At 39.4% G+C, this 22,431-nt stretch overlaps 3 protein-coding genes across 6 annotated transcripts in view; 2 read left to right on the forward strand and 1 right to left on the reverse strand.

Annotated features, from left to right (window-relative positions):
* Nucleotides 1–4,040: 4,040 nt before the first annotated feature.
* On the reverse strand, nt 4,041–7,661 carry nudt5 (nudix (nucleoside diphosphate linked moiety X)-type motif 5). 2 transcript variants are annotated; one of them, XM_067581802.1, is made up of 9 exons: nt 7,182–7,254; nt 6,874–6,941; nt 6,732–6,784; nt 6,546–6,653; nt 6,252–6,347; nt 6,009–6,110; nt 5,285–5,293; nt 5,143–5,196; nt 4,041–5,053 (listed from the first exon to the last, which is right to left on the reverse strand). In XM_067581802.1, the coding sequence occupies exons 1-9, from the start codon at nt 7,236–7,238 to the stop codon at nt 4,944–4,946; spliced, it is 657 nt and encodes a 218-aa protein (XP_067437903.1). In that variant the 5' UTR covers nt 7,239–7,254; the 3' UTR covers nt 4,041–4,943. The 2 variants fall into 2 exon arrangements, with proteins under 2 accessions (XP_067437903.1, XP_067437902.1); XM_067581801.1 differs by lacking the exons at nt 4,041–5,053; nt 5,143–5,196; nt 5,285–5,293 and adding an exon at nt 7,582–7,661 and having other exon boundaries at nt 5,675–6,110; nt 7,182–7,248.
* Nucleotides 7,662–8,090: 429 nt separating this feature from the next.
* On the forward strand, nt 8,091–14,526 carry cdc123 (cell division cycle 123 homolog (S. cerevisiae)). Its single transcript, XM_067581800.1, has 13 exons — nt 8,091–8,350; nt 8,618–8,689; nt 9,199–9,262; nt 9,961–9,993; nt 10,118–10,213; nt 10,454–10,560; nt 10,976–11,027; nt 11,141–11,216; nt 11,700–11,822; nt 12,002–12,030; nt 12,119–12,223; nt 12,425–12,562; nt 13,684–14,526. The coding sequence occupies exons 1-13, from the start codon at nt 8,277–8,279 to the stop codon at nt 13,741–13,743; spliced, it is 1,029 nt and encodes a 342-aa protein (XP_067437901.1). The 5' UTR covers nt 8,091–8,276; the 3' UTR covers nt 13,744–14,526.
* Nucleotides 14,527–20,118: 5,592 nt separating this feature from the next.
* camk1da (calcium/calmodulin-dependent protein kinase 1Da) overlaps nt 20,119–22,431 on the forward strand; it is a 64,447-nt gene continuing 62,134 nt past the window's right edge. For 2 of the 3 annotated variants that reach the window (XR_010925723.1, XM_067581704.1), the window contains exon 1: nt 20,119–20,430. Coding sequence is in view for 1 of the 3 variants with exons in the window: in XM_067581704.1 (XP_067437805.1) it covers nt 20,333–20,430 (98 nt within the window). In the remaining 2 variants the exon portion in view is untranslated. The remainder of the gene's footprint in view (nt 20,431–22,431) is intronic. The other variant, XM_067581705.1, reaches the window with a different exon arrangement.

The raw sequence follows: 22,431 nt of genomic DNA on the forward strand, positions 1-22,431 counted from the left end.
GGAGCAGGGCTGATCAGATTTGTGCGGGCTGGAACTAATGACACCAGTCACTGAAAAGAAGTCTTTGATGCCCTTCTGTTGCCTTGCGGGACTTCCTGAGGCAGATGCTGGTGGTAAGAGGAGTGAGAAAGAAAGGAAAGATTTAGTGACTGACATCAGTTTTAAGCCAAAGGCTGATAAACAAAAAAGGGGCTGTTCAGGCATTATTCTACTGGACAAAAAAAAAAAAAAAAAATTCACATATTGTCACTCTGTCTGTTTACATGTTACATTGTGTAAAGAAAAGTGATGTGTATGTATGAACTGTTTAGAAATACATCTTATCATAAATATGTCAAAGGGTGTGACAGCAGAGGGTTTATTACAGATTACCCCACTTCTGTCGCTTGGTGGGAGTCCTGGGGTAAAGCCCCTGGTTTGGGTTGCGATTGCCCTGCCCCTGGTGGATGGTTTGGGGCTGGGTGAGGGCGTACGTGCCTTCTGCACATTGTCCCAGCTTATCACAATCTTCTGCATTCATGTGCTTCCTCTTGGCCTTCCCTAGAAACCCACCCAACATTTAGTCATGTAAGCACAATAGAAAATGTACTCTATTTAGTCCTTAGCAGACAGCCATATCCTACATTAAGATGTTAATTCCTCTTTTTGTTCACCACAGCTGGGATTCCTCTTAACAATCAAAACTCTATGGTTGACTACAGTCCAAGAAACAAGTTTTTAGGGAAATGTAATATTACAACATTGGGCTTAGCTGGGAGCAGAATTTCTGTATTCATGCTAACATTCTCTGAACAAATATACAGAACAAATAAGGGTTAATTTGCAGGGTTGACTTCTTATGTAGCCCCATAACAGTATATACCATGAATAATAACCACAAAACAGTCATATTTTTTATGAATAGTCATTTATTAATGAAAAAAACAGAATAAAATTGTAAAATTGTATTTACAAAACTGAATTTCATCTCCATCCCAGTGTTCAGCCATGTTCATTTGCAATGATGATCCCGAAGACACTTCTTTTCTTCTGAAAAGTAAAGATGAACATCCCACTTGCTGCATAGCGTGTTGGTTTATCCTTTATTGCAGTGTCTGCAGCGTCCTCTTCGTCTTCACTGGAAAATGTGCGATTTTTCAGCAAGCGATACCTTGTCACGGGACATGGTGTGTTTGTTTGTCTGTTTGGGGCTTGATGTCCATATAATCACTGGCTGGGAAGTCAGTGGGTTGTTGGTTTTTTTTGTCCACTTCACTGGCATCTTCATCTGCCTCTTCATCACTCGCATCAGTGTTGTCTGATTCCATTTCAAAATCACTCTCTCCATTTTGGATGGCAACATATCCTGCACACTGTATAGAAGACCTATCTTTGCTGGTTGCATTCAGAAATGGAAAAAGTAAAATCAAATAATAAATATATGTATTAATGATACATATAAGTATTATACTGTATGAGATAACCTGAAGGAATAGATACGGTGGTGGACCAAGTGTTCAGGATTGAGAGCCAAGTATTTTCCAGGCTAAATAATATCAGTGCAAATTAATCCTAATTCATTTACACATTCCACTAAATTCACACAATACTGTCTGACTAGCCTATTCTGCTCTCTACTTATCATACCTAAAGGAGTACTTGCCTTACCCCAAAACATTTACATCCCTAAACCAGGACCATTCACACCTGTCCCTGAACAATGCAACAACCACCCCCCAAAACATTCAGAACAGTCAGAACCTGTTTCTAACTAACGTAACAGGCAACTATTTGGGCAAACAAACAAAGCCCAGAAAAAAGCTGAGGATCAGTTAAATCTATTTTTTAACTGATAAGATACAGATACAGTTTCTGCTACAGATTGAGCTTCAAATACTGCAACCAGAAACAGTTTATGCATTTGTTCAATTCTTGTCTAAACTCAAAATTTTAACAGAGGAAACAAATTTAGAACTTAGTTATAGTGAATCATCAAAGAAATTATATTTCTTTTAGTATTTTTTCCATATGTGAACATGTGAGGAGTGGTGTCCCCATGTAATGTGTGAGGTGCACATGCTATTTTGACTACCACTCTAAGCCAGCGTTGTAGAATTACAACATAGACGTAACAAGCTCAAAATCAAGTTTGATGAATGTATTCCACAATAATTAAGTATCTACATGTTCTAGACAGTGTAATCATCACAAAAAAAAATATTCAAGGCATGTTACTTACTACTTACTACTTACAAATCCGGTCCAATAAAACAGGAAGATGAGCTTGACGGAAAGTTTGCAGGTAGTGTGAGTTTATGGCCAAATGGCCAGACTTATAAACACATTTACTATCCAATAGCATTGCAAGGATAAACAATAGGACCCATTGACTATGTAAATATGGCCTTTAAAAAAAAAGCATTTACAGATTTTTTTTAGGAGAGCTAAAAGTGATTGTTGTAATATGACAACAGTGGGCCTTACAGGGTTAATTGTATTTATCGGTTTGAAAAGTGAGCACCTTTGCTTTCAGGTAGCGAGAGACATGATTTAAGTAAATACAAGTAAAGGCTTTAAAGTTTGTGTTGGTGAAGAAGCCACATGATTGGATGGCGCTTCTTCTTAATTGAATTCTATTGGCAGTTGGCAAAGCAGCTTTAAGGTGCAGTATCACCACCTACTGGACGACAGTGTTGAGAGGTGGAAGGCTGACCAGTCCAAACCATAGACTGTGTATACAGAGGGGTGACAAATTAAAGGAAAACTGGTACAGGTCTGAATGTTTGACCCCTACAGTGAGGCGATCTGGTGGCTCTGTTATGTCGTGGGGGACATTTTGGTGGCATGTTTTGGGTCCACTTGTCTCCTTAGAGGGAAGGGTCACTGCAAATCAATACAAAGTTGTTCTGAGTGATCACCTTTATCCAATGATGAAACATTTCTATCCTGATGGGAGTGGTCTCTTCCAGGATGACAATGCCCAAATTCACAGGACACGAGGGGTCACTGAATGGTTTGATGAGTATGAAAATGATGTGAATCATATGCTATGTCCTTCACAGTCACCAGATCTCAACCCAATTGAGCACCTATGGGAGATTTTGGACTGACATGTTTGACAGCGCTCTCCACCACCATCATCAAAACACCAAATGAGGAAATATCTCCTTGAAGAATGGTGTTCCTCAGCCTTGGCATTGATTCTACAAGTCTCTGGACTCTACTGGAGAGATGAGCACCATTATTCACCATTTTGTCCACTCCATTAACATACATGAGAGGGGCTAAGTATTAGGAACACTTTTCAATATAAATTACTGCAGTACACCACCACCACCCACTACAAACTCAATAATAAACAGAGAGTAGAATTATCACCTTTCTGACAATGTCAACAAAGATGAAAATGTATGAGCGTCATAAATGTAGAATTTATGGCAGAGCTGTTGTATTGGATTGGATTGCATTAGATTGCACAGGTGGTCCTAATTAAGTGGCCGCTGAGTGTACATAAAGAAGTGCATGAATATGAAACTAAGTTAGTCAACTAAATAACATACTTATACCACAGCCAATAATCATTAAGAGGCTGCAAAATGTGCATATAGAAAATGAATAATGAGGCAAATATATCCTATATCCTGTATATATGTTGTATGTACATTATTTTTATATATATGTATGTTTACACACATCAAAGTTCTATTTTAAATCTTAACTGACATTAGATTTAGTTTGCCAGGTGTGCTAACTAAGATTTTCTCAAGGTATAAAGTACCTGAAACATCTTGACACTTTCTATACTCACTTTTTGACATAAGTTACATGGTCCACTTATATTTGATTTGATGATTTATTTGCCACCTCAACTATAAGAGACAACAGGCAAAGTGCGACTTAAAAGTGTTTACTTACTGATTTATTGTTGAATTTGTTGTCTTAATATAGTTCCTCACTACAACCACAGGAGGGCAGTGGACACTCATGATACTATATCACCAATGTCCTCAATTTCCTCAGACACTTTAGGACAAAAGCACAGATTCAGGTAAGAACAAGGGTAACATTACGTTTATTTATTGGTCAGTAATTTCTAGTCGCTAGGATGGGTACAGCATCAATGTCCAGTTAATTGCACCATGCATCATTTACTATTAGTTATTGTCTTCATCAATTAAGTACAAAAACACTAATTTAACGGTTTAACTGCAGCTGCTGCCAACACATTCATCAAAGAGAACAAGAATACACCAGATAAATGGAGCCCAGCTTTACAAACTTCTTCACTAAGAGCCAGATTTTAATAGTAACAGTGTTTAGACGTGGACTTTTGTTCCATTAAGTTGGCAAAACAGTATGTTAGCACATGTTAAGGAATGTATTACAATCACTAAATAAAAATGACAACAAATAACGACTCATTCTACTTGTAATCTCATAAAAACCTGGAAACGACCGTTTGACACTTGTTAAAGGCATATAAGACCGAAGGCTGAAACATATTCTGTGTCAAGAGTGCAAACACAACTGAGTAACACACGTGTGGAAGTAGTTATCAGCTCAAAGTGTCTGATTATATACCTGCATAGAATATGTTTCAAGCCTTGAGGGTGTAGCAGTACCTCCATACTGAGAATAAAAACTGGTCCAGTATTTGTAGTGTAAACAGGGCTCCTTCATAGGCTCGGTTTCTAAATCCAAGGCTTTTCCACTGCCTTGATTTCTTGATTGTTGCTGTTCAGTTTCACTTACACATACACAGCTGTCCTGCTCCTTCTGCCATATTATTTTATAAATGGCAATTACACTCGACAGCAAAAAAATTAAAAATACAGAGTCACATTGAGTCTAAAAACCACAATGCAACAACAATCCTCCATTTCCTTTTCCATACATTTCCAATTTTTCCTGTCCTGTGCAGGAGCCCTATGTAACAGAAAAGACAGCCGCCTGAACCCTTCTCTTCACTGCTTGAGCACAGGGAGCTCCCTCGGCTTGAAGAAAGCCTGCACCATCCCCATGGCGAAGATGTAAACTTTAGAGTCCACCACGATTTTTTCTTTCTTCAGCAGCTCTGCGGGATCAAAACAACAAAGCAAGAGTCAGACGGCTCCGAATGCTCCCGTTTTTCTGTACGTGTCAACAGTGTCTGTTAGGTCTCACCGTCTATTTTCAACTGGAATTCATCCAGAGGTAAAAGGATGACTTCCACAAATTCTGGGAGAAGAGGAGAAAAAGCCGTGTGTGATTGTTTGCGTTATGAGAGAGGAAGATTAAGTGATTTTAAGTGCAGAACATAACTCACCTCCATCACCTGTGGAAGACAAGAGGACAAGATGAGTTTGTAACATGGGACTGATTTGTTTTTGTGCAGCAAATATATTCTCAACATACAGCACAGTTGGCATGAACACTTTCATATTCTTATGGTTTTTCTATGATGGTTCACATTTCTTTTCTCAACCACAGCCTTCCTTGTGGCTTGTGTTAATCTTATCTGTGCTATTTTTATGCCTGCAGTTTTGTTCAATGCATACATCACGTGTTTGGGAAACATGTGATGTATGTGTCACATGATAACTGGGGTTTAAAAAGTCTTGTAGTCTGCGCTTGGATTCAGGCATCCTGCTCTGCTCTGTTTGTGGGCAAGTTTCATTCCACGAAAATGTAGCTTCCAAGTTCTGCTGTTGGAAATCAGCAAACAATTGTATCAGTGTCAGTAGAAGACCCAGAGCAAATACAAAATATTAATACAGCTGCCAACGACGTGTCATCAGAGCAGAGCAGAACTATGACAGAAATGCTAGACTTGACTGTCACGTCCCCTTTGACCGCTTATGTTTTTTTAGCATCTAGCAGCATTTCATACCATTCCCTCTTTATTTACTTCTGACACAATACAATGTTGTTCAGGCGACACGTCCTTATTTAAGAAGGTGCAGTGAGCAAGAGGGGTTTAGAGGTTAAACATAAGAGTTTGAAAATGTTCTTGGCCCAATGAGTGAAAGAGTGACTGTCTGTCTTCTCACCCAGCTGTTGTGTCGGGTTGATATTCTCCACTTCGTCTCCATTGATGTTGACCATGACAATCTGAGTGGTGCAGTTAGATAAACCAGGGTCCAAACAGGTCACTGCATTTACCAAGATAACAATGAGAACGGAATATCTTTTCACTTTGCACCTTGAACCTCTCCAGCACGTACACGAGAGATAAAAATACAGCCAGGAGTCGCAGCTAATGCAATCAAGTGTACATGTGTGTGCAATGATACCTGGAGTGACTCCTACTACTTCCCCTTTGTAGCCGGTTTCTTCTTTCAGCTCCCTCAGTGCAGCCGCCTCTGCGCTCTCCCCCTCGTCAATCAATCCTGAGAGAAGCAGAGATAAAAAGCAATACCTGAAGGTATGGTAGAGGTCCCAACAGCCCCAATGTGTAGATGTAAGGTTTTTCTGAGACTAAGAAATACAACTGCAGAGCATTTTGATGAAATTTGGGACCCAATATTTGTATGTTTTGAAGTACGACAATGTCTACAGAGAGTGTTCAAGAAATCTGTCTTTCTGACCTGCAGGAAACTCCAGAGAACAGCATCCCAGAGGAGGACGAAACTGCTTCACCATCACTACGCAGTCTTTGTGCAGCGTCCGTTTCAGCAGGGCGATGATTCCCACACCTGTAGGGAAACTCTGTTACAATAATTCTGCTTCTCTCCCAACAGTCAATGCAAGGTCAAGTGACCAGCGAAGCTCACCATCTGCTTCTGTGTTGGTTTGCCTTGTCGTCCTCTTCGCAGTCTCCCAGACTCTGGAGGATGGAAACAGTGAGGGGTGAAAACAGTTTGAAGGGGGTCTTGCTTCATATTAATGTCATGTCGCTAAAAGACGGGACAGTACCTGGTGTTTCCAGCAGGGTCCACATATGTCGTCTTCTCCAGCTTCACCCATTTTCCTGATGCCAAGAGCTGCAACACAAAGAGTAGCATGGATACTCTGGACTACGATTATCTGAATGGCCCCAAACGCATCATGTTGTTCTGTAAACTTAACAGCTGTGAAGACGAAAGAACAACTCTGCATGTTAAACAGGTGTAGCTAATAAACCTGTCAGTGCAAATTACAGCTGTAAGTCTTCGCTCATGTGGAGCATTTTCAGGCAGTGGACATCGAGTTTTGTTAAGTACAAAGATTAAAAACAGGCGTACCTCTTCTTTCACTATGTGTGCAGAAGTAGTCGCTTTGGGTTCCTCGAAATTGCTCATTTTTTTTTATCTGAACACAAAATTGAAAGAAAAGTCGAGTCAGAGAGCTTTAACACGAAATACAACACAATTCACCAGAGACACAGTTCAAGACATCAACAAAACACAGTTATAACCACCATTTAGATAACGACGACACTAATAGACGTGTCTAATCATGAGTTGCTCAATTAGCTCGCCCCCCGTTACATTTCCACGTTTAACGCTAACTTTTACATTCGTTATGTTCGTTATTTGACGGCAGAGAGCTGCGTCACACTTTACACTACTGTAAATGTTAAGAGCCGGTATATTTTAAACTTTCAGTAATCATGTATGATGAGAAACTCTAAACTTAACTCACGTGAAATGCCAACCGTGTGTAAGCAGTACCAGAGATAGGGATGACGCAGGAAGGTGTCACTCTGCCGCTACGTCCGGGTACCCGCAAATGTCATCAGAGTGGTCAGTGATTATGTTGACTATTTAATAATCTTGCAGTTATTTCTACCAAAGATTCAAAGCACAAATTCCGTATGTATTTTTATTTTTATGTTATACTCAACCATTTTTGAGGACATACTATTTTTGTGATAATTTACAATAAATAGATAAATATGGGCAGTTAAAAGGTAAATGTACAAATCCAGAGATAGTGTCTCTCGTTTTATTGAGTATGCTTGTTGATTCGTGTTTGCTAGATTATGTGACATGTCGGAAATATTTGGTTCGTGGCTTGTGAGAATGAAAAACAATGCTGCGCTTGTAGATTTTTTATAGTATCGAGTGATGCTCTTCTTAATAAACGATCTATGTCGCAAGTCAGCGGGTTTTACATCGACCACGCCTACATGTGCACCCAAAAAACCTCCCCATCTAAAAAAAACAAATTCATTCCACTCTTGACTGTTTGCTAATTGAAATTCAAGCAGTTACAAAAACAGTGGAAGCAATGTCGCCTTAAATTTCCAAGGCGTTGAATGAGGACGCATTACCAAAACATCAAAGACTCGGAAGATATTTACTGATGGACTCACTTCCGTTACAGGAAATTGCAGCATGAAGAAGGAGCAAGTTGTCAACTGTCAGTTTTCGGTCTGGTACCCGATATTCAAGAAACATACGATAAAAAGGTAAACAGCTGCCGTGTGTACAGAAAGTCCAGGAAATATTTTGTTGTTGCTGCTGTAAAACATAGCGCCGTTAGCCGACAGCTAACGTTAGCTGCCAGACAGAAGCAGATAACTGTTATCTCTGTCTTCATATTTGTCTTCATCGTGTTTATCACTTAAGTATTGTGTTTAAATCCTGCTCAGAGTATCTTCCTCCAATCTCCTCCTTCATTCACCTCTGTCTAATTGTTTTCTACGTGTAATTCTATTATTTTTCTTATTTTCCAGTGTAATTCTCCCACTGCCTCAGAATGTAATAGACTATTTACTGGACGATGGGACACTGGTAGTCTCTGGGAGGTATGAACACACACAGACACACACACACATAAATTATGATCCAGTTGTCAAGTTGCCTTTGTTAGAATGACCAGAGATGACTAACTAGCGTGTATATAAAAAAAATATGGCAAAGCTTATGCAGTCTGTCTTGTCAGGTCATACATGTCTGCATTGAACCAACCAACACACACTTGCCAGTTTATTAGGTAAACCTAGATAAACTAATGTAGTATAATACATGCTATGGGCGCTGCTCCTCAGGCAGTTTGCTGTGTTTCAGAATCATCAATGTAAAAATGCTTCGGGGGTTGTTTGTAGTGGACAAGTGATGTTACAGGTTGCCACTGTGTTTGATGAGGGTCACCAGTCCCTTTCAAACTGTTTTATCTAAATTGTATATATCTAAAATGTGTACATCAAGATCCTCAAAGCTGCTTTTTGTCCTGTGAATGAGTTTAATTGTTATCTATTTTCTAATAAAGCTGCCAAAATGACAAGTATTCGTCTTTGGTTTCTTTTCCCTTCAGTGACCATAACACGCAGCAGACAAACACTAACAACAGCGACTCTGATGCAGAGGAAGACATTCAGGTGAGGAACAAGAGGATGTGTGTCCGTTGGGAGAGTCTTTTCAGTATTTATTGTCTTGTTTCATTGAATTTGTATCAAAGGAAATTAGTCCTTGTTTTGCTAATTCACAACCACAAAATATGTCATGTAAGCGTCAGACCTCTGCAGTCACTTTTTCACTCTTATTAACATAAACTAATTATTAGTTCACTTCACATATTTTAACTGAATGTGACTGATGTTAAATTAGTCAAAAGGCCGATGCTGAAACCACAACTGTAGACCGAAGAAAGAGACAGTCAGTGTTTTGTGCTGACATTAATTATCTTTTAACAATTTCTGGTTTCTAAAAATAAGGGAGAACAAGTAGATTCCTTCATGAAACGGCACATAGACCATCATGGTGCACTAATAGTTTTAGTTTTATGCTGACTCACCACAGCTACTTGGCAGAAGGGAAACTCTGAGATGTAGTAAACTTTTAAAGTGAATTTATAATGAAGCATTAGTGAATTAAATGAATAGATACGCATGAAAATCAATGCCATCATATTGTTCTCATTAATTGTCTGTCTCATTACATAACAAACAACCTCACAGCAGCAACACAACAACAGTTGAACAGTAAAGTCAGCAATTAGAACTGTATTCAATCTTGATTTTTTATTTTTATTTTTTGAATCCTCTAATCCTGTTTCTCACTCTCTACACCCCTCTAGTGGTCAGATGATGAAACAACCACCACTGTCACAGTAAGTACTTGTAGTCTGCATCATTGAAGTCTTCCTCTTCACTTCTATGGTGCATTGCTGCTTTCTTCAGTATAGAGAAATGATGCATCACATCACCCTTATGATCCATGTTTGTCTCTGCCAGGCTCCCGAGTTCCCAGAATTCACCTCTAAAGTACTGGAGGCCATAAACGCTCTAGGTGGACGAGTCTTTCCCAAACTCAACTGGAGCGCTCCGCGGGTAAAACGCTGCACTCAGCTGCTTTATGAAAACTGATCAAACTGTTCTCCTGCTTCACTTTAGGTGTTTAAGTTAGTAGACAAGTGTTTGTGTGTGACTGATTTTTTTTATTTGTAGCATAAACAAATTATTTGTTGGCTAGAAGCCCTGCACATTGCAGTAAGCTGAACAATATGAATTGCTTCTTGTATCCCTGCCAGCATAACATAACAAGTGTGTGTGTGTGTGTGTGCCTTTCAGGATGCCAACTGGATTGCGCTGAACAGCTCCCTGCAGTGTTGCAGTCTCAGTGAAATATTTCTGCTCTTCAAAAGTTCAGACTTTATCACCCACGACCTCACACAGCCGTAAGCCTCGCTATCCGACGACAACATAAACACAAACACATATTTTGCATTTAGATGACAACCAGTATCAAAAACAAGCAGGTTGGATGTACACAGGCTGATTTGAATCTGCAGTAAAACACAAGCTGCGCCTGTAGTCATCTCTGCGATGTAGATTTATGCCTCGCGCTTCTCCGCTCCGCATGACAAACATTTGATTCAGCGAACGATTTACTGCCTCTGCAAAGCTGTTTGTGTTAGAGAGTAATGTGATGTTTACTCGTCGGGCTCTTTCAAAACTTCTCTCGCAGACTTTTTGTCAGAGCAGCACAGGAGCGAAGCTATCCTGGCTGTCTGGTTATATTAAAAACAAAAAATAGGACAGAGCATGTAGTTTTTCTTTGGTTTCATGGTTGTTATTCATTTCTTTGTGCAGATTCCTCCAATGTAGTGACCAAGATTCCCCAGATCCAGTCATAAACTATGAGGTATTTTTTATCCTTAACGGTGAAAAGAAAAGACAATCAAGGCACACGACATGAGTTTCCAAAGGTGTCTAATGAGATTTTTTTTTTAATATGATGTTGTTTTCTATCCACAGCTGGTCCTGAGGAAGTGGAGTGAGCTGATTCCCGGCGGAGAGTTCCGCTGCTTCGTCAAAGAAAACAAACTGATCGGTAAAACCTTCCCTTTTACTCTCACATCCTCAATCTTGTTACGTGCGACCGCATGTTTCCAAAACCGCTGCAGCTTAAGCTTTGTCTCCCGGAGTTTGGATAAATCACCACATTGATTTTAAGATTACAGTACTTGATGTTAAGTGAAAAGACCAAAATATCACTGCTGCACTTTATATCACAAGCTACCAAGTTGGATTAGGTGAAATTGCCAGAGTTTCTGGTGATTGCAGATGGCGGAAGGAGTGAAACACTGATGTTTAAAAAAAAAAAAAAAAAAAAAATCACTATCCACTTCAGGGAATGAGCTCTAGACAGGAAGCTAAAGGCCTGATAGGAAATGGGAATAATTGTGACAAATCTTTTTTTAATTTAACAGTGATACGGTGATGTTCAAGCAGTACATTTTGCTGGCCGGCTAATTTAGAAACAATTATAAAATTCAATTTGAGCTCCTCTGATTGTGTGTCTGTCTGTTCCCAGCGATCTCCCAGAGAGACTACACTCAGTATTACCAGCACATCTTGAAACAGGAGGAGCAGATCTGTCACGCTGTGCAGGAGTTCTTCAGCAAGCACATCCAATACAACTTCCTGGACGAAGACTGTGAGTACCACTCCTCTTTTATGCACTCTGCCTATATAATATTTAATAATTTTCACTTTATTGTGACTTTAAAACATAATTACAGGTAGTTTTAAACATTTCTTAAAGTTTTTCCTTATGTGAAAGTAGCAGATACAGTGAATTAAATGTTTATATTGTTGTTTTTTCCTGTTTTACAGTTGTGTTCGATGTCTACAGAGATAGTCAGGTAAGCACATTGATACGTTTTGATATGGAAACATTGAAAAAAAGCCTTCCTAACTTAACTGTACTCATTTATCGTATGTGCGTTGCAGGGGAAGGTGTGGCTGATTGACGTGAACCCGTTCGGCGAAGTGACAGACTCTCTGCTGTTCAGCTGGGAGGAGCTGACGTCTGGCGGGGAAATCGCCCAGCAGCAGGTCAGCCATCGTGACATGTTCTCTTGCAACAGCTGTATTTGTTTTAATGTCAGTTTGCACCTGGATAAATCTGGTTTAAGTGCCAACAAGACTTTAAACTGTTTCATAATCACTATATCGTGTGTGTGTGTGTGTGTGTGTGTGTGTGTGTGTGTGTGTGTGTGTGTGTGTGTGTGTGTGTGTGTGTGTGCGTGTGTGCAGGAAGGCCCGGCATTCCGCTACACCAACAGCGAGGTGACGGTGCAGCCCAGTCCCTGCCTGAGCTACAGAATCCCACGCGACTTTGTTGACCTCTCCACCGGAGAAGACGCTTACAAACTCATCGACTTCCTTAAACTGGTAAGATGGTTTTGGATGAGTGTTAACCCATCAGCCTCTCTACATTGTCATCATCTGAGGTGTGCATATTTTGTGCAGACCATTTTTCAAACTGCCTCTAGTGAAAATAAACTTCCGTTTGAAAGTTTGTATCCAGACTACAGATGCAAATTAGCTGTAGTGGTGGTGGTGTGTTTATTTGTAACTGCTGTGAAACAATTAGAAAATAACATTTAATTCTTCTCATTCATCTGCTTTCTCTCTACCACGCTGTGCTCTCTCTCCTGACTGCCTGGTTTTGTGTGAATTCAGCCTAATGTGAAAGCAGTTGCTCATAGTGACAAACCCACAGAGAATAATCACCCACCACTGCACTTCCCCTCAGCTCTACGGAGCGTTTTAGCTTCTCTCTGCTCATTGTTTTGGTTTTCAGGCCCAATAAGTCATTGTTTTGGTTCACTCTCACCGCTCTCATCATTGTTGCCTTCAGAAACAGCAGACAGATGTTAGTGAAATATCTTTGATAAACTCACTGTAAATAAGCAACCGTTCGCTAACAAGGTCACCCTATCAACTTTATAAGGTGGTAATATGTCAATGTTGTGTTTACAGCTTGTTGTGCTGCCTACAAGTAGCCATGATATTAATAAATGCAAATTTAGAGCAACTAAAATGAAAAAAAAAGACTTTTGCTGTCTGCTATAGTGCCTTTTTTGATACTACCACTGGGAGCACCATCAAAAACACTTAAATATCAAAATCTCACTACTGTGACAACAAGCTAAATAGTTTCCAACTCCAAGTTAAATTAAAATACTGTAAAGTTTACAATATGTACTAACTTTGGAACAGCCTATTTCAAAGTGAAAACCTTCACAAATAACTTATAAAGATGCTTTTGAAGGATTTTTCTTTCCCTCTTGACACATCAGAGTTAGTTTTTCTAACCTCGAGTATCTCGTCCTTCCAGTAGATTTTGCGTTTGCATTGTAGGAGAATAGCTTCCATGAAAGCCATCCTCTAAAACCTTTTTTCAGTTTGAATTTCTTAACCACTCAAGCATGCTTAGTGTCAGAATCTAGTATGAATTTGGGTTACAGGTTGTTGAAGTTTGATCTCTTCTCTCTCTCTCCTCTCCACAGACCAAAAGCCAACAGGAAGAGTCTGAGGACGAGGAAGAAGAGGAGAACGCTCCGCAGTGATTCGGTTCCCCTGAAAGCTGAGGAGTAGCCGCTGGTGTCATCAGCCCCTCCATACAATGTCTTCTGCATGAAGTGACTCTTTACCCCCTGTCCTGCTTGAGCCTTTTTTCTCTCACGCTCTCCTGGGAATGGTACGTGGTGTACCCAGGGTTTCACGATTAGCTCACTCGTGTTAGTTTAATGGAACATGTTAAATTAGCCAATCATGTTAAAGGCTCTTTGAGGATACATTTTCTGTAGACTTGTTCTCTGCCTCCGACACTAATTGTAATGGTTCGGTGAGAGGGAGAAGGAGGACGACTAGTTATTTCAGAGGATTTGTTTTTTGTTTTGTTTTTTTATGGGGGGAGGAAGTTGTATTCCTGCAAGTATTCTATAACACTGTAAAGAATGCCTGCTTTTATACTTTAAAATAAGTGTGTATATTAGTCTATGTATCTTAATTTCATCCTAAATGGTGTCTCTGGATTTAAAATGATCTAGTCCACACACACAGTTCACTGTACGTGTGTGTGTGTGTGTGTGTGTGTCGGTCTGTGTGTTACGAGGCTCTGACAACCTCTTTATTTAACATTAAAGCCGTTCATCATCCAGTCACCATTCATTTTTCTTTCCCGTCATCCCTGCTCCTCCATCTCTCCCTGCCAATTTCCTCTGAGCACTTTTGACACCTTCATTGCTCTGAGCCGCTCCGGGCGCCTGTTTTTTTGAAGTTCATTTTCCCATCATGCATCGCTGTAGACTGTTGCTCCCAAAAAACACCATTAAACTCCTTGTCGTGTATTGACTCTGCTGTCATTCTGGTGGGTGCTGTAAACTAGCACATTAGAAATTGATTGTGCTTTTACGCAACAGCTCTCATTACGCCGGGAGCTAAATGAGCTGTGCATGCACGGCGCAGGGCAGTTCATTTCGGGGTTGTTTTTTTTTTTTCCCTTCACTGGATTAATAGAGCAATTACAGCGAGATGGAAAGAGCTGGTGCAATGATGAGAGTTACAGCTCCCTGGGTGAAATGCTGTGGATGGGAAACGTCTACAAGACGTGTATTGTGGGGAATGTTGTACATTAATCATCATTATGAAAATGAAATCTGGCTGTAAACATCCAGACACAGAGGTGTCCTGGTTTGACTTGCGATGGAAGATGGGCTTCACTACTAGCTGCTCTTCATTGTGCTTCATTCCTTGTACCAGTAAATAGATAAGAAATAGAAAGCTCAGCCAATGATGACCTCCAGTATGAGAAATACACTCATGTAAATAAAAAAAGATAACATTATGTAGCATATTTTATTTTCTTGACAAAAAAGTTGCACAAGCAGTTGCTGGTTTATTTGGTACACCAAGATAAAACTGATGCAATCTACAATGCAACAGCCCTGCAATAAATGCTACCTTTATGAAGGTTATAGTGTTAAGCTTTGTTGCAACTCTTTCACAGAGGTGTCTGTTCAACTTACTGGTAATTCTGGAGGCTGTAATTTGCATTACTGTTGAGCTGTATTGCGTTATACTGATATTTAATGGACAAAATATGAAACACCTCCCCCTATAACATAGTACAATTCATTTATTCAGGACTGTTGGTGGCTGTTTTATATTTAACAAGGTGCACCAATAAACTGGCAGGGGGTGTATTTTCATGTGACTTAAAGCTGCTATCATCAATATTTTTTATATTAATCAAATGACCACATGTTTGTAAAAGGAGTCACTCAAAGTGATGAAACCACATTGAATTATTACCCAACTCTGCAGTTCCCCATAGCTCTATGGAGTGTTTTAGCGTCTTTCAGCTCATTGTTTTGGTTTTGTGGCCAGCAGCTTTAATGTTTTAGTTCAGTGTCACTGCTCTCATGAGTAAACAGACTGTACACTACCTGCCCAGCACCAAAAGGCAGACAAAGTTAGTGACTATAGTGAACATAGTGGAGCATTTAGCAGTTGAATAGCTAAAGATTTCCCTCTGGAGATTGTGGAGACTGAAACAGAGCTAAAAGGAGAGATAATATTGGACTTAAATTCACCTGGTGGATACAAACATGACTCAGAATGAATGCTAATGTCGTATCAGCTGGATGTATAACAAAGCAACTTTTTACTAACCACTTTGTAACATGATTTACGGCTTGTTGCGCTGCCCTCGAGTGGCCAACAAATCTGTTAATGCATGTCTAAAGATAGAACTTGCTTAAGTATAGATCAAAGATATATTTAGCTCAGCCTAAAAACATGTTTCTCATTGGTCGAGTAAAATCCGTGGGTGGAGACAAAGGAACACAGTCTTCAAGGCTAAAAGTTGTGCGAGTAAAGCTCTGAAACAGATAACAGCACATAGAAGGCCACTTGAGCGAACCCTCCTTTGACAAAAAAAACCCTCTTCTGTTGGATAAATCTAAGAAAAATTGCTTCTTCAGCTGCTCCCATTGAGGTTTAGTCCAACCGATGAGATTATTTCTTCGTGTGGGAAATGTTGAAAGTTTTCTAATGGGCCTTTTGACTTGAGCTGCATCTTGATGAGCTTACACTCTATGATGCTCTTTGTTTTCTGTAGTAGAAGGTGCCTCCCTGATCTGTCAGATTGATGATATGTACTTAAGGATACCTGAGTCATTAGATGACATGGGTTAATAGATTTCAATGCATCACAAACCAGTCTATCAAAAACTAGTTGTTTTATGGACAAACATGAGACAAAAATGATGCACAGCCTGCTCAAAAGACATATAACATCACAATTTAGCAAGTGTCTGCGCACACGGAAGTAACTGATGATGAAGTTCCCAGAAAAACTAATGATAAAAGTTTGTATATGGACTGGCTGACTGTCATTTCTTTGATTGGATTGCAGAGGACAATCCTTGTTTCTGAAAAGCCCAAAATCTTGTTTTTTTCATTCTGCAAACAAAAGCAAAGACTGCAGGCTGTGTCAGCAACTCTGTAAAGCTGTATCAGTGAAATTAGTGGATTGGATAAATATGTAAACTGCAGTCTGAGAAAGGCTGATGTGGTTGGGATTTTTGTGTATAAAAAGAAATATAGATGTCAGTTCCAGTTAAGAAAAATCCCCGGTCCTTCATTGGTTCTTTGGCTCAACATGAACACAGCCAATGAAATTATTTTTCAGTGTGTGCAGGATGAAGATTTGTAGCTATGTTTTAGCTACAAGCAGGGTGTCTGCACCCTCATCTTCTTTGACCTTCATCCTCTATTTAACTGTCTCTGATGACCTCCTCTCCTTGTCTCCTCCCTTCCCTTGCTGCTGGGTAATTACCTTTCATCAGGGGGAGGTCAATTTTGCTGACTCAGAGTAAAGGAGGAGGAAGAGGAGGAGGACGGGGAGGGGAGGAGGCAAAGGAGTTTTCCTTGGTTGCTGCTGAGGAAGAGCTGCAGTAGTTTGCAGCCAGAATACTCATGAGCAGCTGAGGCTGCAATACATTGTCCTCCCTCTCCCCCCTCCTCTCTGTCTGTGTCTCCCTACAGTGTTGCACACACACACAAGTAGCCTAATAAGGCCAGAAGTCCGGACTAGTGTGTGTTTGTGTGTGTGTGTGTGTGTGTTGAGCAGTAACCCGGCCTGAGCTGACCTCAGCGCCTGCAGCTGTCACAGTCCGAGGGATCAGTGCTCTCCTGCAAACTGAAACTTTGTAATCCAGGTGTTATGCGGGCTGGTTAAAACCAGGTGAAGCTGCAGCTGCAGCCGGGGTCAATGCTGATCCCCAGGCAGCTGTGCAGAGCCATACCAACGCCTTTTGGGATCCCAAATGGCGATGCGTGCATGATGGTTGTTGTCAGCATACTGGCGCATTGCGAATTTACTGCTGCCACGTCCGGATCAGACACACATATGCACCCCTTTCTCTCCCGGACAGGATACATGAGTAGCTTTTACTGTCATCACAATAAGCGCTGCATCAATAAGATCTGGGTTTGAAGGTAATTATGCTGTGTATACACCTATTGGAGGAAGTTAATGAGAAGAAACGAAGGCAGAAAATGTTTTGTGACGGCGTGGAAACCCTGAAAACGCAGCAATTAACAGCGTTTAGACTGTTGCAGGTGGCAGCAGGTCTGCTGTCAAGTTAGAAAGTAGAAACACTCAAACACAGGAAGTACAGGGACCTTGCCTTCAAGATAAAGGTGTAAGAGAAATAATTTAATTTAGTGGAATACCCTCTCTCTACATGGATCTGAGTAAATAAAGCAGGTTTTGAGTTATTGTTCAGTTTTGTGAAAGAACAACTTTGAATTTATTTATGAATGTTATTATAACAGTCAGTAAATTCTCATTGAAAGCAATGAAACAACAAAACAGTTTTCATTTCATGTTGCTGTGTAAGTGTTTTAATGTTTAAATGTTATCTATCATCTTTAGTTTCCCTACATGAGTTTTTAGGTTTTTATTGCACATATTGTATAGCCCCATAGATAGCCTTTACACTGTATGTATAGTGTGACCTTTTATTGAAATATAGCCTACAGTATATATACAGTACCAGTCATAAGTTTGACTGGTACTATATATATACCATAGGCTATATATCAATAAAAGGTTGATCACAAAAGAAAGCAATGGCACTAAAAACTATAAGAAATCCTTCCTGCTTTTCAGAGAACATCTGAAATAGTGATAAATAAAAAAATAAAAATATTAAAAACCTCACAGACCATCCTAATCAGTTTATATTTTGTAGCTAGTGACTCTCTTAGCAATGAAGTGATGGGTTTTAGTGGTTGTACCATATTAATACTGACTATACTGGACTATACTACCAAACTTCTGCTGTTGATTGTATGTTATTACTTTGATATAAAATTATATAAAATGTTGAAGACTGCATATGATAATTATTCAATTCAATTTCAATTCAATTTTATTTATATAGCACCAAATCACAACAAAAGTCATCTCAGGGCACTTTAAGGCTCTTTAATTTACAGAGACTCAACAATTCCCCCATGAGCAAACACTTGGCGACAGCTGTAAGGAAAAACTCCCCTTTAATGGGAAGAAACCTCAAGCAGAACCCGGCTCTAGGTGAGCGGCCATCTGCTTCAACCGGTTGGGTTGAGAGAGAAAGAGGGGAGGATAATTATAATAATTATGATTCATTATCATTAGTTTAGTATGTGTTCTGTCAATGTCAAATGTTCATTATTCAGAGCTTTCTGCACATCTCCGTATACATATCATCTTTGGTATAGCTACAGGAAAAAGTAGTACGCTGAAACTTGTAGTGGCTCACAATGATGCTATGAGGTTGCTGTTCAGTTTCCCAGATGGCAAAGTGCCAGTCAGCCGTCTGTGTTCTCTGGTGTTCCTGCATGCGAGGCACTTCTAAGACATCTGATGTACAATTTTATGTCTTGCTGGGATGAGTCAGGGAACAGCATCATAGAGGCTTTAACCAGCCCTAGGAGGAGCTGCTCTTGGTACTTGTCCAGGCTCAGAAAACACTGGTGAGATAGTCTATGTATGAGCTGTTTCTTTAAATTGAAATTTGTCTTTTATGTCTTATTTTTCTTTTTTATAGGGGAGAACCGGGTCAAAAGTAACACTTTTCAGATAAACATAATTTTAAAAGATAATGTTACAGACAAACTAATTTTTGTTGTGATCAATAACTCGCATGTGTGTTCTATCAATACCAGGTGCTATTTTGCACAAATGCGGAATGACTTCGGTGTAATTTGACTTTGAACAGAAGTTGTGCATTGTTACTTTTGTCCCCATCAGTCAGGACAAAAGTAACACACGGGTGGGTCAAAAGTAACGCAATGATATAAATTTGAATTGTTTATATAATTCTTGTCTTTGTTAAAATGTAACTGCAAACATCTTATGTCCTTTATTTTTATAAAAAAAATATTAAATCTCATTTTTAGAACATAGGGCCTAACAATCAATGATGATTCACATTTGAATTTTTTTTTCAGACCTTTGTAGATCAACCCATTAACACCGTTATTGAAAATAGCTTTTCGGGTAAAACTCTGTGAAAATATGACGTATCTATGTGATTTTTTGCGGTTTTGCGTGCTGTACGTGCTGACGCAGGGAGAGATATGAGGCTTCTAGGGGCTCGAGAAAATCGCCATGTTACTTTTGACCTGGTTCTCCCCTACAATTATAATACCCTATGGACCTTCTTGTGAGTCCGAAATAAAGTTTGAATTGAATTATTTAAACATCTAAATAAACCATAAAAAAATCATGTTAAATGTTCACGTCCACCCTGACATGATGTAAACAAACAGGCTTATATTGTGAAAGCCCCCCATGAGAAGTGCTATTATCTCCCGGAAACATTGACAGCTGCTGACGGCCAGACGGCCGGAGGCTGGGAGGAGGGGGAGGAGGGGGGAGGAGGGAGAGAGAGGAGACCTGCAGGAGGGCTCACATGGTCCTGCTGCAGCGGAGCTCAGACCACCGGGACCCTGCGAACATCTCTCTCACACACAGCTCGGCTTCATTCTACTTGATTTTCATACTCGTCCATTTTCACTGTATTTCATTTTCTTCTCCGCATCCCTCCTGCATCCCGCGCAGCCCAGTGTCGGTCGGACCTCGGCCGGTGAAGCAGCGCCATGGCTCGGGAGAACGGAGACACCGGCAGAGGAGAGACGTGGAAAAAACAAGTCGACGACATCAAGAAGATATTTCATTTTAAAGAAGTCCTCGGCACGTGAGTACACGCTGCTTTAACTAACTTCACCGCGGATATTTCCTCAGTGATATTACCAGGGGCGGATTCAGTGATTTAGGGGCCCCAGGCAAACTCCTTCTTGTTTTATTTTCACCCTTTCTCTAACTGGGTATTAGTATTGTTGGTATTTGTAGTGATAGAAGAAGTACTCAAAAGTTTTCCTTAAGTAAAATTATTAATACTGCACAGTAAAAAATAATGTAAAAGACTTACTGTCAAATTTTCTTAAAAGAGTGAAAGAGGTTATTATTAGCACAATGTACTTGCATTTATTTAACATCTATTTAAGGTGGAGCTTTTAATTCTTATATAATGCTTTTTAGATTCATGAAAAATAATTCATCATATTTTATTTGTTATATTTTGTGAGTAAAATCTGAATCTGCAGCATAACCAGTAACATTTATCTGTCAGGTAAATATAGTGGTGCAATGTTTTCCTCTGAAGTAGAAATATACAGTTGCATATATATTTATTAAAGTGTTTTGGGGTCCTCTTGTAAGTTATCTCAGTGTATAATGAGTTAGAATAGTGATATAATTCAATATTTTTCATATCTAAACATCACAATAAATCTATAGCTGTTTGGGGCCCTTTTAGTTGGGGGCCCCAGGCGGTTGCCTACCTTTCCCTAGTGGTAAAGTCCATCCCTGGATACTACAGTAATATTCTCTCTGGCATTCAGTGTACATGTGGGGCTCTGCAGTGACTTTACTGTGACATTATTGTACTTATCAGCAGTGCCTCTTACACGCTTTGACTGTTTGACACATGTGTCATCTCCTGTAGTATCACTGTAGTTTTCCTGCGGAGGCTTGCTGGTTGTCTGTGGGTGCTCAGCAGGGGATTTTTAATCACATCACTGGCTAATGTTTCTTTTCTGCAATGGCACCACTTTAATTGCCCATTTGCACAATACTGTGTAATGTTTCTGTAATAACACACTCTGCACGGTGTGTGTTGTGTTGAGAGATTTTACAGTCCCCTAATGGTTCTTCATAGCAATCAACAATGACTTCATAACAACATTAGTTAAATTATTCCTGCAGTGTTTCTCTAGTTATTCCTGTAATAGCCACTTACATAAATGCATCTGTGGCAATTAGCAGTATTAGTTCATAGTGAAAGTTATCTTCCTTTATATAAACAAAACATATAATTATATGAATATGTTCTTACACTAGGTATGTAATATTTCTGTTTATAATGCTTATAATGAGTTTATTATAGCCTATGGTAGCTTATAGTTTTTATTTGTTTCCAGTAGGACTTATGTTGAGTTTTAAACACACTTTAATTGTAGCAACATTATGAATTTCCCTATAATATCCTTTCAACATTTCCATCATGTTCCTACAGAATTACAGTAACACTTTATTTTACAGGTTCTTCAATTTTGATTTCTTCAATAATTTGCAGGTTTTTAACAGTTACTTTTACAGAGAGATGCTGTAATGTGGTACAAACTATAAGAAAAAACAAAAAAGTGCCAAGTTGGTTTAGTTGGTGAGTGCGGATTCATCATATTTGGGTTCATATGTAGTTGTTAATTTGCAAAAAATCTTAATAAATTAGACTCTTAACTGTTCTTTAACTGACAATACTTTTTTCAGTGTGCAGTTTGGTGTGTCAAACTACATGTTAGCATATCGAGTTGTTTCTTATAAACTCTACAATGAGAACATTTCCCATATACTACCATATTACATAACCCCTTCAAAGAAATGTCCAACGAATTAACAATTACACAACAGCTTATATTAGGAAATTATTGATAACAGTGTTTCTCCTACACTTTTTTTTAATAATTTGTACCAAACTGCACCACCCTGTCTGTAAAATGTCCTAAAAATTAACTGTTAAATACTTAACTAAGAAATTAAGGAACTTGTAACATAAAGCATGACCAAAATGACTTCAGTTTTCATGCAAACAAAACAAACAAAACAAAATCATGCAGTAGTGTTCCAGTCAGGTGTT

The sequence above is a fragment of the Thunnus thynnus genome, chromosome 23 (assembly GCF_963924715.1).
Source record: "Thunnus thynnus chromosome 23, fThuThy2.1, whole genome shotgun sequence".
In the NCBI taxonomy this organism is placed as follows: domain Eukaryota; kingdom Metazoa; phylum Chordata; class Actinopteri; order Scombriformes; family Scombridae; genus Thunnus; species Thunnus thynnus.

What these genes read in the sequence shown, in the direction of transcription:
- nudt5 (XM_067581802.1), bottom strand. Translation starts at nt 7,238, where the DNA reads ATGAGCAATTTCGAGGAACCCAAAGCGACTACTTCTGCACACATAGTG. An exon ending in TTCTCTGGAGTTTCCTGCAG is followed by an intron (nt 6,348 to 6,545) that starts GTCAGAAAGACA and finishes TGCTTCTCTCAG; the next exon opens with GATTGATTGACGAGGGGGAG. An exon ending in ATTCCAGTTGAAAATAGACG is followed by an intron (nt 5,054 to 5,142) that starts GTGAGACCTAAC and finishes TTGATCCCGCAG; the next exon opens with AGCTGCTGAAGAAAGAAAAA.
- cdc123 (XM_067581800.1), top strand. Translation starts at nt 8,277, where the DNA reads ATGAAGAAGGAGCAAGTTGTCAACTGTCAGTTTTCGGTCTGGTACCCG. An exon ending in CAACTTCCTGGACGAAGACT is followed by an intron (nt 11,823 to 12,001) that starts GTGAGTACCACT and finishes CCTGTTTTACAG; the next exon opens with TTGTGTTCGATGTCTACAGA. An exon ending in GGGAAATCGCCCAGCAGCAG is followed by an intron (nt 12,224 to 12,424) that starts GTCAGCCATCGT and finishes GCGTGTGTGCAG; the next exon opens with GAAGGCCCGGCATTCCGCTA.